This window comes from Mytilus edulis, chromosome 11 (assembly GCF_963676685.1).
Source record: "Mytilus edulis chromosome 11, xbMytEdul2.2, whole genome shotgun sequence".
Classification (NCBI taxonomy): Eukaryota; Metazoa; Mollusca; class Bivalvia; order Mytilida; family Mytilidae; genus Mytilus; species Mytilus edulis.
Genome location: NC_092354.1, coordinates 1,750,574 through 1,768,877, shown reverse-complemented (window position 1 = coordinate 1,768,877; position 18,304 = coordinate 1,750,574). Strand labels below are relative to the sequence as shown.

Below are 18,304 nucleotides of genomic sequence, written 5' to 3'. Positions count from 1 at the left end.
ACGGCACTTTGTAACTAAAACAGTGGTATGATTCTTTTTCACATGTCGCACCATATCTCAAAAACGATTCTTAATTATTGCTTAAAACTTTACACACCTCTTTGTTATATTAATCTAAAGATCTGTATACTTTTTGGAGTTATTGAGTATTTTGTAAAAAGGATCTGTTTTAAATAGACAATTTTCATATTACTGACTCTTGACTCCGGATATATGTTCCATTTTTGTCTCGCCTGTGACGAAAGTCGTAGAGTGAGACATGGGTATTACTATCCTGTGGCGGCGTAAACTATTTGTATAAAACTTTATATTTCAGAAGGTAGAAGACTTGGATGCTTCATACTTTGTATGCAGATACCTTATGTTAGGAAGTTTCCGTCTGTTATATGTCCATTGTCCTTGACCTCATTTTCATGGTTCAGCGACTGCTTGAAAAAAAATTGGATTTTTTGTTATGTGAATTTCTCACTTATGAGTAAAAGGATAACTATATTTGGTATATGGGTTCCTTACAACGTCTACATGTCCGTCAGATAGGGTTCACCTGACCTCTACCTCATTTCATGGATCACTGTGATCAAGGTTAAAGTTATGTGATTAGGTCCATTTCTCGGATACTATAAGCAGTAGGTCAGCTATGTATGGTGTATAGAATGATTGTAAGGGGTACACATCAGTCTGGCAGGTTTCATCTGACCTTGACCTCATTTTCACGGTTCATTGGTCAATGTTAAGTTTTTGTGTTTGGTCTGTTTTTATAATACTATAAGCAATAGGTCAACAATATTTGGTGTATGGATTAATGATTGTAAGGTGTACATGTCTGACTGGCAGGTGTCATTTGTCCTTGACCTCATTTTCATGGTTCATTGGTCAATGTTAAATTTTAGTGTTTTGGTCTGTTTTTCTAATACTATAAGCAATAGGTCAACTATGTTTGGTGTATGGAATAATTGTAAGGTGTATATGTCTGTCTGGCAGGGTTCATCTGACCTTGACCTCATTTTCATGGTTCGTTGGTCAGTGTTTAGTTTTCCATGTTTAAGTCTGCTGCTTAGATACTATAAGCAATAAGGTCAACTTTATTTGGTGCATGGAATGATTGTAAGGTGTACATGTCTGTTTGACTTGGTTTATATAACTTTGACCTCATTTTCATGGATCATTAATAATTTTAAGTTTATGTGATACTTGTAGTGAAACTTTATCTTTAGGACTATCAACATAAAACCAATCATGGTTAGTAAAGCAGGCGAGACATTTCAGCGGGTGCACTCTTGTCAGAATTATTCCATTTTACTTTTCTAAAAAACATATATACTTATATTGGGTGAATGCCCCCAGACTAGTCAAGTTAGTCGGGGTCAAGAGACCCTTTGTCTATAATTTTGAAAACCATTATAAAGAGAAAATCTGACAAGAGCTAAAATGTTCAGGATGTTGAGCTCTGCCAATTGTCTATACTTGTCAAAACCGTCAGATGACTTCTTGTAGGATTTATTGCCCTCAAATGACAAATTTTACCATTTTTTTTATTTTTGCCTACTATCATGAAAACTTTAATAGATACAACGGTGAAGATGATGAACAAGGCAAGTTTTACAGATAGGTCAACATGGTCAAAATTGTCTATAGACTCCTTATAAGAGTTATTGCCCTTCGCTGACCAATCTTTCCGTTTTTATGCCCCACCTACGATAGTAGAGGGGCATTATGTTTTCTGGTCTGTGGCTCCGTTCGTCTGTTCGTCTGTGCGTCCGTTCGTCTGTGCGTCCGTTCAGGTTAAAGTTTTTGGTCAAGGTAGTTTTTGATGAAGCTGAAGTCCACTCAACTTGAAACTTAGTACACTTGTTGCTTATGATATGATCTTTCTAATTTTAAAGCCAAATAAGACTTTTGACCCCAATTTCACGGTCCATTGAACATAGAAAATGAAAGGGGGAGTTTCAGGTTGAAGTTTTTTGGTCAAGGTAGTTTTTGATGAAGCTGAAGTCCAATCAACTTGAAACTTAGTACACTTGTTGCTTATGATATGATCTTTCTTTTTTAAGGCCAAATTAGACTTTGACCCCAATTTCAAGGTAAACTGAACATAGAAAATGAATGGGGGAGTTTCAGGTTAAGGTTTTTTGTCAACGTAGTTTTTGATGAAGCTGTTGTCCAAATAACTTGACACTTAGTACATATGTTCCCTATAGTATAATCTTTCTAATTTTAATGCCAAATTAGATTATTACCCAATTTTTACAGTTCATGGAACATAATGATATTGCAAGTGGGGCATCCGTGTACTTTGGACACATTCTTGATTGCCTTCTATCTTAAAACTATATTAGACAGATAGAAAATTAGCTAGACAAAAACAATCAGCAAAACAAAATCTACAACGAAGACAATATGGAGGAAATGATCAGACGACTCCTTTTTGGAGTTTTTGCCCTTAAAAGACGATTTTCACCTTTTTTTTTGCGTTTTGTCATAAATGATATCTTTGCTTGCCATGTGCATGCTCAAGCCCAGTTCAAATTTTAGCTTTGATTGAGTTTTTTTAGGGTATTGTGACAGTGTGATCCCTTTAACATTTGCCCCTAATAATAACTATTAATTACCAAAATCTTGAATATTTGATCGTATAATAAAAAAATACTGTTTGTTTGGGTTTTTTTTTATGTTATGGGTTATAGTTAAGTAAATACATGAAGAAAAATGTATAAAAACATGTGCTTCCCTTAATTTTGCCTCAAACTCTGTCTACATTTACAATACAATTTCCTGTCTTCTTGTACTTTACACATGTACACAGAGATAAATTGAAAACAGATGGGGCACATAACATTTATATCACTAGCTCATATTTCTAATTGCTCAACTTTTGCTCAACTTTTGCTCAACTTTTGCTCAACTACATGAAAAGTTAAATCAAAGATTAATTGCTCAACTTTTCTTCAACTACAAAAAAAAATCAAAGTCTGAATGCTCAACTTTTGCTCAACTATATGAAAACCAAAGATCAATTGCTCAACTTAATGGCCAGGTTCAGTTGAGGGCCAGTTGAGCAACATCTATCAAACATACATTGCTTGGCAAGGTTTGAGTTGAGCTATAAAATTGAGAATGGAAATGGAGAATGTGTCAAAGAGACAGCAACCCAACCATAGAGCAGACAACAGCAGAAGGTCACCAACAGGTCTTCAATGCAACGAGAAATTCTCGCACCCGGAGGCGTCCTTCAGCTGGCCCCTAAACAAATATATACTAGTTCAGTGATAATGAACACCATACTAAACCCCAAATTGCACACAAGAAACTAAAAGTTAAAATAATACAAGACTAACAAAGGCCAGAGGCTCCTGACTTGGGACAGGCGCAAAAATGCGGCAGGGTTAAACATGTTTGTGAGATCTCAACTTTCCTCCTATACCTCTAGCCAATGCAGAAAGGTAAACGCATAACAATACTCATTAAAATTCAGTTCAAGAGAAGTTCGAGTCTGATGTCAGAAGATGTAACCAAAGAAAGCTGCTCAACACCTAGCCCTTAACTATTTTGCTTAAAACAGCTAGCCCTCAAATGTCCTCCACATAGCCCTCAACTGGCCCTCAACTTTTTTTTTCTGTAGGGGTATTAAACTATTTGACAAGTTTTCACATGGGACATGATAGTCTATAGCATATTTTTCTTTTGTAGACTGTCATGTCAAAGACATCCCCAGAAGTAACTCCTGACACCCATTTACAGGAACCTGCAGCACCAGTAGTTGAAGGTAATCATCCAATGTTAATTATTCAGATACCGGCTAAAGTGATTTATAATTACTTGTTTCTAATATACGGATATTTGTTGTCCCAAGTACATCCATACTTTTCTGAGAGTATTGCCACAGTGGGATATAGCTGATCTGCCTAAGACAAGTAAATGGATGTTTTATGTTCTGCCTACAATAGTAGAGGGTCATGATGTTTTCTGGTTTGTGCGTCTGTCCCAGTATCAAGTTAACGTTTTGAAATAAACATGTAGTTTGTGATCACATCAACTTGAAACTTAGTTAATATATATGTTAGACTCAGATCGACGTCCGGCCTCTAATCGACGTCCGTTCCTCAAATCGACGTCCGTTTCTCAAATCGACGTCCAAATCTGACGTCACATTCTCAAATCGACGTCCAATATTTTTATACTCTAATCGAACGTAATGTATTGCCCAAAACGACGTCCGATTGATGTTGATTGTGGTCGTCTTTAATCCATGTTCAATATCAATAAATGATAAATTAATCGGCTTGATTTACACTTATACATATACATGTTTTTCAGGCGCGGATCCAGAGGGGGGTTCCGGGGGATAGAACCCCGCTCCCCCTTTTTTTTTGGCCGATCAATGCATTTGAATGGGAGCATATAGCTGGAACCCCCCCTTGACTCTGGGTTGGGAAACCCCCCCCCCCCTTTTTAAAATGGCTGGATCCGCCCCTGTTTTTGTAGGGTTCTTATGACAACTATATTTTCAAACATTATACATACTATTCATATACATTTCTTCAACCAGAAAACATGCATATAAATGTTTATCTTGATAAAAAGTTAATCTATTGATCCACATAATAGTATGTCATTCCTATTCATAATAATAAATTACATGCATGTAAATGTATGGCAATAAGTAAGCAACCAAACAACAAACGAAATCTAGGAGCTATAATTCAGTCTTCAACAATAGACAAAATAAAGAAGCACGTTACCAAATGTTTTGAGAATATTATAATTCGGACTCTATGTTTTTTTTCCAACAAATTTCTTGAGTTTTACACCTGAGTGAAACGTAAACGCAAGAAATTGGCATTATGTTTTATGTTGTGCTGTTACACCACTGTTTTAGGTTAAATGTGGTGCTCACTCACATGTTTAACCCCGACATATTCTGTATGGACCTGCAGTGCATTGGTTTTCGATGGTTTATGTCTGTCATATTTGTTTTTCATTATTTCTGAACAGATATATCATGTTAAGAGGGGTATTTTTTTCGCAAATACCCCTCCTTAACATGATATATCTGTTTAATTACACCGAATGTTAACGCATTGATGATCGTGACGTTACAAGCGTCCAGTCGGATTGAGTATTTTTTGGCAAATACCACGGGAGTGAGGGTAAAACTGGCAATATATCCTTTTCCATATACCCCGGCGCCGTTAAAAAATGAGCGATATTTATAGGATAAAAGTAAATTGGTGAAAAATACACTGGCTATCAACCAATCAAAATCCAGCATTCTTAGATAAGGTGTAATTATTTTATAAAGAAGACCGTTAATTTTCTTATTTTAATTGTTTACATTATTTCTGTCGTGGCCTTTTCTAGCCTTTGTGGTATGGGTTTTTATCATGGTTGAAATCCGTATAAGTTATAATTCCTCACATCCATTTTATTTGAACTCTGTGTATAGTTGTCTCTCTGAAAATCATACCAATCTCTAAAATTTAAAAATTAATATCACAACATAATATGTTTAAAGGTTTAAATGTTTCAGCTACTATCGGTTCACTTCAGTTTTGTATTCTGTGTCAAAAACAGACGTTGATTAGAGAAGCTCAAAATCGGACGTCGATTAGAGAATGCCAAAAAATGGACGTCGATTAGATAGGCATAAAATTGGCCGTCGATTTGGAAGGATATTTTATTGTGACGTCAGATTTGGACGTCGATTTGAGGAACGGACGTCGATTAGAGACCGGACGTCGATCTGAGTCTTACATATATAACTCAAGCAATTGAATATTTGATTAAAATTGAGAATGGAAACGGGGAATGCTTCAAAGAGACTTCAACCAGATCAAAAAGCATTAAACAGCCCAAGACCACCCATTCGTCTCGAACACAGCGAGAAAATCCCACACCCACAGGCTGCTTCAACTGACCCCTAAACTTTAATGTATACAAGTTCAGTGGAAATCGATGTCTCACTAAAATAAACTATCAGTATTCACAAAGTGTGGAATAATAAAATAAATTAAGTAAAAAGGCAGGATATCACACAATTATGTATTGAAGGGTTTCTTTGCAAGTACAAACTGATGGTTGCCACTAGTGGATCAATAATTGTTCTCATGGACGTTTGGTCAGATTTGTGCTCTATCTGCAATTTTATGTTTAATTTTTTTAATGGATTTGTGTTTGTCTTTATGTTAATTCTAATGCAAATAAGGGGAAGTTGAATTGCTGAAAACCAGCCATCGGCTTAACTGGATTATACAGAATAAGTAGTTTTTTGGCATATTAATACATTGACACATAGACGGAGAGACACATTGATCAGTTGACCTATTAAAAAATCGACATATTAATCAATTGACATATAAAAACATTGACAGATCAACATCTCAAAATTGAGGAATCAAAAGAGTATCAAATTCAAACATTGACACATAGACATATGGACACATTGACACATAAACATATGGAAACATTGACACATAGACATATGGACACATTGACACATAGACATATGGACACATTTACACATAGACATATGGACACATTGACCAGTTGACAAATTAACAAATTGACATATTAATACACTGACAGTTCTAAAGCTTTTTACACATAGACATATGGACACATTGACCAGTTGACAAATTAACAAATTGACATATTAATACACTGACAGTTCTAAAGCTTTTTACACATAGACATATGGACACATTGACCAGTTGACAAATTAACAAATTGACATATTAATACTCTGACAGTTCTAAAGCTTTTTACACATCAACACCTTGAGAGATCAACACTTAAACAGACTCATATACATCGACACATTGACATATTCACTCGTAGACAGATCAACAAAATAACAGACTCATATATACATCGACACATTGACATATTCACACGTAGACAGATCAACACAATGACAGACTCATATATACATCGACACATTGCTATATTGACACGTTGATCAACACATTGACATATCAACAAACTGACAGATCAACACAAAACAGACTCATCTTTTGACACATTTGCATATTAATACACTGACAAGTCAACACATAAACAGATTCATACATCAACACATTGCCATATCGATACACTGACAGATTAGAAAAAAAAAACAGACTCATACTTCGACTCATTGACATATTGAAACACTGACAAATCAACACATTAACGGACTGATACATCAACATTTGATATATCAACACATTGACAGATCAACACATTAAAATATGCATTTATCAACACATTGACATATTGACACACTGACATTTCAACACATAAACAGAATCGCACATCGACACATAGACATATTGACAAACTGACAGAACAACACATTAAAACAGGCTACTACGTCAACATTGGACATATTGACACACTGACAGATTTAACACATTAACACATTAATATATCAACACATTGACATATTGATACACTGACATATCAACATATTAACAGACTCATACATCAGCACATAGATATATTGACACACTGACTGATTTAGCACATTAACAGATTCATATCAACACATTGACATATCGATACATTTACAGATCAACATATAAACAGATTTCTGCATCAACACATTGACATATTGACACACTTACAGATCAACATATCACTTGACTCAAACGTCAACACAATGACATATTAAAACACTGACAGATCAACACTTTAACACACATACATCATCACGATGATAGATCAAAACATAAACAGACACATTGACATATTCACATACTGACAGATCATTATATTACCAGACTCAAACTTGAACAAATTGACATATCGACACACTGACATATCAACACTTTAACACACATATATATCATCACGCTGATAGATCAACACATTGACAGGCTCATACATCAACACATTGACATATTGACACACTTTCATATCAATATATAACAAGACTCAAACATCAACACATTGACATACTGACACACTTACATATCAACATATAATCAGACTCATACATCAACACATTGACATCTTGACACACTTACATATCAACATATAACCAGACTCATATATCAACACATTGACATATTGACACACTTACATATCAACATATAACCAGACTCAAACATCAACACATTGACATCTTGACACACTTACATATCAACATATAACCAGACTCATACATCAACACATTGACATATTGACATACTGACATTTCAACATATAACCAGATTCATACATCAACACATTGACATATTGACACACTTACATATCAACATATAACCAGACTCAAACATCAACACATTGACATATTGACACACTTTCATATCAGCATATTACTAGATTCATACATCAACACATTGACATATTGACACACTTACATATCAACATATAACCAGACTCAAACATCAACACATTGACATATTGACACACTTTCATATCAGCATATTACTAGATTCATACATCAACACATTGACATATTGACACACTTACATATCAACATATAACCAGATTCATACATCAACACATTGACATATTGACACACTTACATATCAACATATAACCATACTCATACATCAACACATTGACATACTTACATATCAACACATTGACATATTGACACACTTACATATCAACATATAACCAGGCTCAGACATCAACACATTGACATATTGACACAATTACATATCAACATATAACCAGGCTCAGACATCAACACATTGACATATTGACACACTTACATATCAACATATAACCAGGCTCAAACATATTGACATACTAATATATCAACATATAACCAGACTCAAACATCAACACATTGACATATTGACATACTGACATATCAACATATAACCAGACTCATACATCAACACATTGACATATTGACACACTTACATATCAACATATAACCAGGCTCAAACATATTGACATACTAACATATCAACATATCACCAGACTCATACATCAACACATTGACATATTGACACACTTACATATCAACATATAACCAGACTCAAACATCAACACATTGACATCTTGACACACTTACATATCAACATATAACCAGACTCATACATCAACACATTGACATATTGACATACTGACATTTCAACATATAACCAGATTCATACATCAACACATTGACATATTGACACACTTACATATCAACATATAACCAGACTCAAACATCAACACATTGACATATTGACACACTTTCATATCAGCATATTACTAGATTCATACATCAACACATTGACATATTGACACACTTACATATCAACATATAACCAGACTCAAACATCAACACATTGACATATTGACACACTTTCATATCAGCATATTACTAGATTCATACATCAACACATTGACATATTGACACACTTACATATCAACATATAACCAGATTCATACATCAACACATTGACATATTGACACACTTACATATCAACATATAACCATACTCATACATCAACACATTGACATACTTACATATCAACACATTGACATATTGACACACTTACATATCAACATATAACCAGGCTCAGACATCAACACATTGACATATTGACACAATTACATATCAACATATAACCAGGCTCAGACATCAACACATTGACATATTGACACACTTACATATCAACATATAACCAGGCTCAAACATATTGACATACTAATATATCAACATATAACCAGACTCAAACATCAACACATTGACATATTGACATACTGACATATCAACATATAACCAGACTCATACATCAACACATTGACATATTGACACACTTACATATCAACATATAACCAGGCTCAAACATATTGACATACTAACATATCAACATATCACCAGACTCATACATCAACACATTGACATATTGACACACTTACATATCAACATATAACCAGACTCAAACATCAACACATCGACATATTGACACACTGACATTTCAACATATAACCAGATTCATACATCAACACATTGACATATTGACACACTTACATATCAACATATAACCAGACTCAAACAAACACATTGACATATTGACACACTTACATATCAACATATAACCAGACTCAAACATCAACACACCGACATATTGACACACTGACATTTCAACATATAACCAGATTCATACATCAACACATTGACATATTGACACACTTACATATCAACATATAACCAGATTCATACATCAACACATTGACATATTGACACACTTACATATCAACATATAACCAGACTCAAACAAACACATTGACATATTGACACACTTACATATCAACATATAACCAGACTCATACATCAACACATTGACACACTTACATATCAACACATTGACATATTGACACACTTACATATCAACATATAACCAGACTCATACATCAACACATTGACATATTGACATACTAACATATCAACATATAACCAGATTCATACATCAACACATTGACATATTGACACACTGACATATCAACATATAACCAGATTCATACATCAACACATTGACATATTGACACACTTACATATCAACATATAACCAGACTCAAACATAAACACATTGACATATTAAAACACTGACATATCAACATATAACCAGACACATACATCAACACATTGACATATTGACACACTAACATATCAACATATTAACAGACTCAAACATAAACACATTGACATATTGACACACTTACATATCAACATATAACCAGGCTCAAACATATTGACATACTAACATATCAACATATAACCAGGCTCAAACATATTGACATACTAACATATCAACATATAAACAGACTTAAACATCAACACATCGACATATTGACACACTTACATATCAACATATAACCAGATTCATACATCAACACATTGACATATTGACACACTAACATATCAACATATCACCAGACTCATACATCAACACATTGACATATTGACACACTTACATATCAACATATAACCAGACTCAAACATCAACACATCGACATATTGACGCACTGACATTTCAACATATAACCAGATTCATACATCAACGCATTGACATATTGACACACTGAGAGATCAACATATAACTAGACTCAAACATATTGACATACTAAAATATCAACATATAAACAGATTCATACATCAACACATTGACATATTGACACACTAACATATCAACATATAAACAGACTCAAACATCAACACATCGACATATTGACACACTTACATATCAACATATAACCAGACTCATACATCAACACATTGACATATTGACACACTTACATATCAACATATAACCAGACTCAAACATCAACACATCGACATATTGACACACTGACATATCAACATATTAACAGACCCAAACATAAACACATTGACATATTGACACACTGACAGATCAACACTTTAGCACACATACATCATTACGCTAATAGATCAACACGTTGACACACTGACATATCAACATATAACCAGACTTAAACATGAACACATTGACACACTAACATATCAACATATAACCAGACTTAAACATAAACACATTGACACTAACATATCATCATATTACCAGACTTAAACATGAACACATTGACACACTAACATATCAACACATTGACATATTGACACACTGACATATCAACATATTACCAGACTTAAACATGAACACATTGACACACTAACATATCAACACATTGACATATTGACACACTGACATATCAACATATTACCAGACTTAAACATGAACACATTGACACACTAACATATCAACACATTGACAGACTCAAACATCAACACATTGACATATTGACACACTGACATATCAACATCTTACCAGACTAAAACATAAATACATTGGCAGATGAACACATTAACAGACTCATACATTGACACATTGACAGATCTACACATTAACAGACTGAAACATTTGCATATCGACAAATTTACACACTGACAAATCAACACATTAACATATTAAAATATTCACACGTCGACATATTGACACATTGACAGGATCATACATCAATACATAGACATATAGACACTCTTGACATATTGAACCACAAACATATTGAACAACGCATACATTAACACATTAACATATTGACACACTGACAAATCAACACATTAACAGTCTCTAACATCCACAAGTTGACATTACGACACATTAACAGACTCAAACAGCAACACATTGGCATATTGACACACTGACAGATGAACACTATAACAGATTAATAAATCTACACATGACATATCAACACATCAACATATCAACACATTAACATACTAAAACATCTACATATTAATACATCGACATACTGACAAATCAACCCATTAACAGATTCAAACATCAACGCATTAACACACTTATATATCACTACATTAACACTCATACATCGACACATAAACATATTGACACTGATATATTAACTAAAATTTCAGTCTCATACACTACATACACCTTGACACCTTGGCTAACTAACAGATCAAAAAATTAATAGACTCGTACATCAACGTGTAGACATATCAACACACTTATAAATTAACGCATAAACAGATAAATTCATCTAAACAGAGATATCGACAAACTGACATTTTAACACATCATCATGCAGACTCATTCATCGACACATAGACATATTGACACACTGAAATTTCAACACATTAAAATATTCATATATCAACACATTAACATATTAAAACACTAACAATTTAACACATTAACAGCCTTCTACATCATTACACCAATAATTCAATACATAAACAGGCTAATACATCAACACATATACATAAAGACATTCTGACATATTTAACACATTGCCATATCGAAAAGATGACATATCAACATTTTAACCAACAAATGAGGAGAAATTATATATGAGTTTGTGTATGGATACATTTTTTTTTCACAACATAAACACATCAAAACTTTCCAATTTTTTTATTTTTTTTAGATTCCATCGGAAAAGGGCAACAGTCTGCCATGTTAAGTCGTTTATTAGGGAAGGGCAGCTATGAATCATTTGATATGAGATGCATGGTAACCGGTCAATTTTCTGTTGGGAAAACGACTCTTGTGAAGCTGTTAGCTGGGGATGTCCTACCAGAAGGGCGACATCCAACTGATGGGATTTCCCTGGTAGAAGGTCGCTGTGGCCTCGACATTCAGTCAAAAGAGTGGATTCTTGTTGATCCAGGTGAGAAAGAGCACAAGTAGAATATCTGACCACATTAAAAATAAACTCTATTGCATGGACTGCGCTTTCAGCAGACATGTTATAGCACTGATTTAAATAGTTTCACATTGTAGCCATTTTTTGTGCCTTCTATTCACGCACCATATAAATTCAATATCAAATCTGATTTGTGTATGAAAATCTTAACATTTTACTAATCTTATTAGAAAGATGTTAAGGTTTTATATTTTGAAATTGAATTTAAATGTTAAAATTATTCAATGAATTAACATTATTTTCCATATTCAATAATGTCATCAATCAATCAGTTAAAATATGACTCTCTTTAAAATGTCTTAATAGCATTATGTTAATGTTACACCTGATAAGATTTCATTCTTATCTTAATTACTGATTTTTCTTACATTCTTCACTTCGTTTTGACAGCCTGCAGCTGAGTTTAATTTGATTTGCCTGATGTATTAAATATAATTTCAGACTCTTATAATGCCCTGGATGTTGTGTACAGTAAGGTTTTAATGACCTCTCTGGAAGAAGAGGAGGAGAGTGAACTAACCAAAAAGTTCATCAAAGCTTCAGATACAAGCCCAACTGGTTATGCCAAAGCTACACTTTCCTCTTTGCCCTCAGAACAGTCTGCAACAGCACAATCTCTACCATCTACGAAATCCTCCAATATGCCTCACACGATAAAACAGATGGAAAATAAAATGAGAACAAGAATGACTAAAGAAGAAATAAGAAAGAAAATGGAAAAGGTCCTCAAAAGTGGGAAGTATAAAATGAAAGTTGGACGTCTTGTCTTCTGGGATTTTGGTGGACAATATGTTTATCTAACAACACATCAGACCTTTATGACGTTCCGGGCATTGTTTCTTGTAGTATTTGATGGGAGCAAAGATTTGCATGAACAGGTCCCTGATGTGATGTGTTTTCCAGGGCAGCACATGACGCCAACTCCAGCAGGTAATGTGCATGTTATTTACACTTAGATAATGAAAACAGGATACATTTCTATAACAGCAAGGGATATTCAAAAAACAATTAAATTTGTCTTAATATTTAAGCCTAAATCTAAATGTTTACCAACTATTTTTGTACGTCGGAAAGTGCTTTAGATTTTTGAATGAGTAAATTCTTACAAAAAAGGAGCTGATGATTTGATCATAAGCATGAACAGAGTGTTGCATTTATTGACAGACAATATTATATTTTTGCGGTCATATATTGGTATGAAGTTGGCTTCGTTGTCGTCGTCCGAAGACAAATTGGTTTTTGCATAATAACTTAAGTTTAAGAAATGGTTTTCTAGTTTCCAGACAATAACTTGTGTCCAAGTGTATGGATCTCTCTGAAATTGTACTGCAAGGTATTATACCACAAAGGGAAGGCTAGGATTGAGTTTGGGGTGATGAATCATAAGGGGTTCAAAAAATTTAGGGGGTATTTTTTTTTCTGTTTTTTTTTTCTTTAATTTTTTTTCTTTTAAGTTGTTTATTTCTGATATATATATATTTTTTATTTGCTTTTATAGATATATATATATATAATAAAAACTATAACACAAATTCCCATACGTTTCGGCCATTACGGCCTTCTTCATTGGAATACATTACAATATTGAAACAACAATTACATCGCTTGGATACATTTTTGCAGTCATATATTGGTATGAAGTTGGCTTCGTTGTTGTCGTCCGAAGACAAATTGGTTTTTGCATAATAACTTAAGTTTCAGAAATGGTTTTCTAGTTTCCAGACAATAACTTGTGTCCAAGTGTATGGATGACGACAACGAAGCCAACTTCATACCAATATATGACTGCAAAAATATATCCAAGCGATGTAATTGTTGTTTAAATGTTGTAATTTATTCCAATGAAGAAGGCCGTAATGGCCGAAACGTATGGGAATTTGTGTTATAGTTTTTATTATACTATCATTCAGAGACTTTACATATATATATATATATATATATATATATATCTCTATAAAAGCAAATAATAATGATATGGCAGGAGATACATACCAAACAGGATATGTGAATTATTATATTAAGTATTGCGCTATAGCAAGAAATCTTCAATTGCACAGTATTGCACAATAGCAAGAAATCTTCAATTGCACAGTCTTGTAGATGTGATCTGACCTTAACCTCATTTTCATTTCATTGAGTTTTAGTATTTTTTCTAATACCATATGTAATAGGTCAACTATATTTGGTGTATGGTAATATTTTATGATGTACATGTCAGTCTCCATGTATCATCTGACCTTGACCTTATTTTCATGGATCATTGATCAATGTTAAGTTTTCATGGTTAATAAAATTGAGAATGGAAATGGGGAATGTGTCAAAGAGACAACAACCCGACCAAATAAAAAACAACAGCAGAAGGTCACCAACAGGTCTTCAATGTAGCGAGAAATTCCCGCACACCGGAGGCGTCCTTCAGCTGGCCCCTAAACAAATATATACTAGTTCAGTGATAATGAACGCCATACTAATTTCCTAAGTTTGTTTCTTAGATACTATAAGCAATAATTCGACTATATTTAATGCATAGATTGATTGTACGGTGTACATGTCTGCCTGGCATGGTTCGTCTGACCTTGACCTCCTTTTCATGGTTCATTGGTCAATGTAAAGTTTTCTAGGTCATATCTATAAATTAACTGTTTACAAAACTTTTGAATTTTTAAAATACTAAGGCTTTTCTACCTCAGGAATAGATTACCTTGGGTGTATTTGGCAAAACTTTCAGGAATTTTGGTCCTCAATGCTCTTCAACCTCGTACTTTATTTGGCTTTTTTAAGTTTTTTGGATTCGAGCGTCACTGATGAGTCCTTTGTAGACAGACCGGTCAACTACGTTTAGTGAATTGAATGATTGTAAGGAGTACATGTATTTCTGTTTAGTTTATCTGACCTTGACCTCATTTTCTTGGATCATGCTAAGTTTTTTGTGATAGTTGTAGTAAAACTTTATATTTAGGACTATCAACATAATATAAATGGTTAGTAAAGAAGGCGAGAAATTTCAGTGTGTGCACTATTGTTGTTATTCCTTAATTCTATTTTTGTTAAAACTTTGTATTAAATAGCAGCAAAAACAAATGTTATCCTTACTTGTGTCAAAACATGTTTATTTGTTGTAAAAGTATGTTAAGCAATGTATTGTCAAATTCACAATTAATGGCCTAGTCATTAAGCAATGTTAAAAACTGTTTTCCTATAGAAAGTCAGATTGTTTTATAATGAGTAAACCAAAAAACATATTTAATGTTAGAATGTTTACATACTGATTTCTCAAATTATCTACCCAAAGACTAAAAATTGTAGTTTTGATGAAATTTTTCTTCATACACCATCCAGATTTATTTCCTTATATTTTATGCCTAAAAAAGTGTAAGGAGGGGAATGGAATTACTTGTTAAATTTGGTCATGAATTTGTATTCCATCTGCTTCCTTTGTTTAATATTCACATAGACCAAGGTGAGAGACACAGGCTCTTTAGAGCCTCTAGTTTATACTTTTTTTATGACAGATTTTGATTTTATTTTGTAGTATTCTTGCAATATTGGGTCAATTCCATCCTGACCTATTGTAAGGTTGTATATGCAGGCATACCAAAAATCTTGTTTGTTGCCACTCACAAGGACAAAGTACCAATGGTGAGTGATCTTATGTTAGAAATATAGTAGTAAGTCATTGCCATTTGAAACACTTGAATAATGTGTAAAAACTGCTTGCATAATGATAATATGCCCATATGTCTTAACTTGACCAAACTTCGTATAAAGCTACACTTTCGAAAGAACAAGATCTGAGCCTAATTGATTTGTGGGTAATAGACTTAAGATCAGATTACAGGGCCTATAACTAGAGTAGAATATATGAAGAAACATTTATAGATAAGAAAATGATATTGGTTAGCATTTGTATTAATATTCATTTGATATATCTCATTATCATGGAGATTCTTTGCCGTGTCACTCTCGGTCATGGTCTATTGACTTTAAACAATTGTTCAGTTTAAATGTTAAAGTTTGTATTTTCTTTGCCTTGTTACTCTCGGGCATGGTCTATTGACTATAACAATTGCTCAGTTTAAATGTTAAAGTTTGTATTTTCTTTTTAAGTCAGTTTTATTTCAACAAATATGTTGACAATATGAAAGTTTAGAATTTAGTGGTACTGCACCATATGCACATCTTAACAATAAATGTCTCTTCAGTGATGTTAGAGGCCAAAATATTTGAAATTCCAAAACCTAATACAAATGTTGATGAGTTTGTGAAATAAAAGATTGTGACAGGGAATGCATGAGGACGATTCATGATTTGTTTTAAAATAAGTTCAATTTTTATCAACAAAAATGGAAATTAAACAATATCCTTATGTTCATTCAAATACCCTCTTGACCTGTTTTAGATTTATTGCCAACTTATTAATTGTGACTTATTTTGTTTACTTGTGTTTCTTTACTAGGTAGGTAAAGTGAATTACCAAACAAAAATATCAATAGCAAGTTTTTCTTTCAAAATACCCTTTTCATTTTATTTCCCTTGGAAGGTAAGATTTAACAACTGATATCAGTTTCAGTCTGTTATCTTTGAAAGTATGAAATCTAGGTTAAAAGTGTAAAATTGACCTTTGAGAGAAGATGTATGTCACTTGAAAATTTGAGATAAATCTAATTGTAGAACGTGTTATTAATGATGGTGATATCAACTTAACAGTCCTGTTGGATTTTAAGAAAGCTTTTGATGTAGTAGATCATGATTTTCTCTGAAAAAAATTTGAAATTTATGGATTTGATAATACTGCTGTTTCTTTTTTAAAATCATATTTGAATGAAAGAACTCAACAAGTACAAATTGGTAATGCTCATTCTGAAAAACTTTATATCAAGTATGGTGTCCCCCAAGGCTCCATATTAGGCCCCCTTCTATTTATATTATACATAAACGACCTTCTTTTTTATATGAAAAATTCTTTCACTGTTATGTGCCTATGATTCAACTTTACATCTGTCTGGTAATTGTTATCAAACTCTACAGTCAAAGGTACAACAAGATTTACATGGTGTTGAGGAATGGTGCAATGATCATGATGATAACAATATGTTCATCAATAAAAATAAAACAAAATATATGATTATTGGAACGA

General features: G+C 33.3%; 1 protein-coding gene across 1 annotated transcript in view; it reads left to right on the top strand.

Annotated features, from left to right (window-relative positions):
- Positions 1 to 3,119: 3,119 nt before the first annotated feature.
- The window catches only part of LOC139493891 (uncharacterized), a 42,432-nt gene continuing 27,247 nt past the window's right edge, over positions 3,120 to 18,304 (top strand). Inside the window, exons 1-4 of the mRNA XM_071282056.1 lie at positions 3,120 to 3,763; positions 12,889 to 13,131; positions 13,609 to 14,097; positions 16,700 to 16,806. Coding sequence (XP_071138157.1) covers positions 3,694 to 3,763; positions 12,889 to 13,131; positions 13,609 to 14,097; positions 16,700 to 16,806 — 909 coding nt within the window. The 5' untranslated portion in view covers positions 3,120 to 3,693. The remainder of the gene's footprint in view (positions 3,764 to 12,888; positions 13,132 to 13,608; positions 14,098 to 16,699; positions 16,807 to 18,304) is intronic.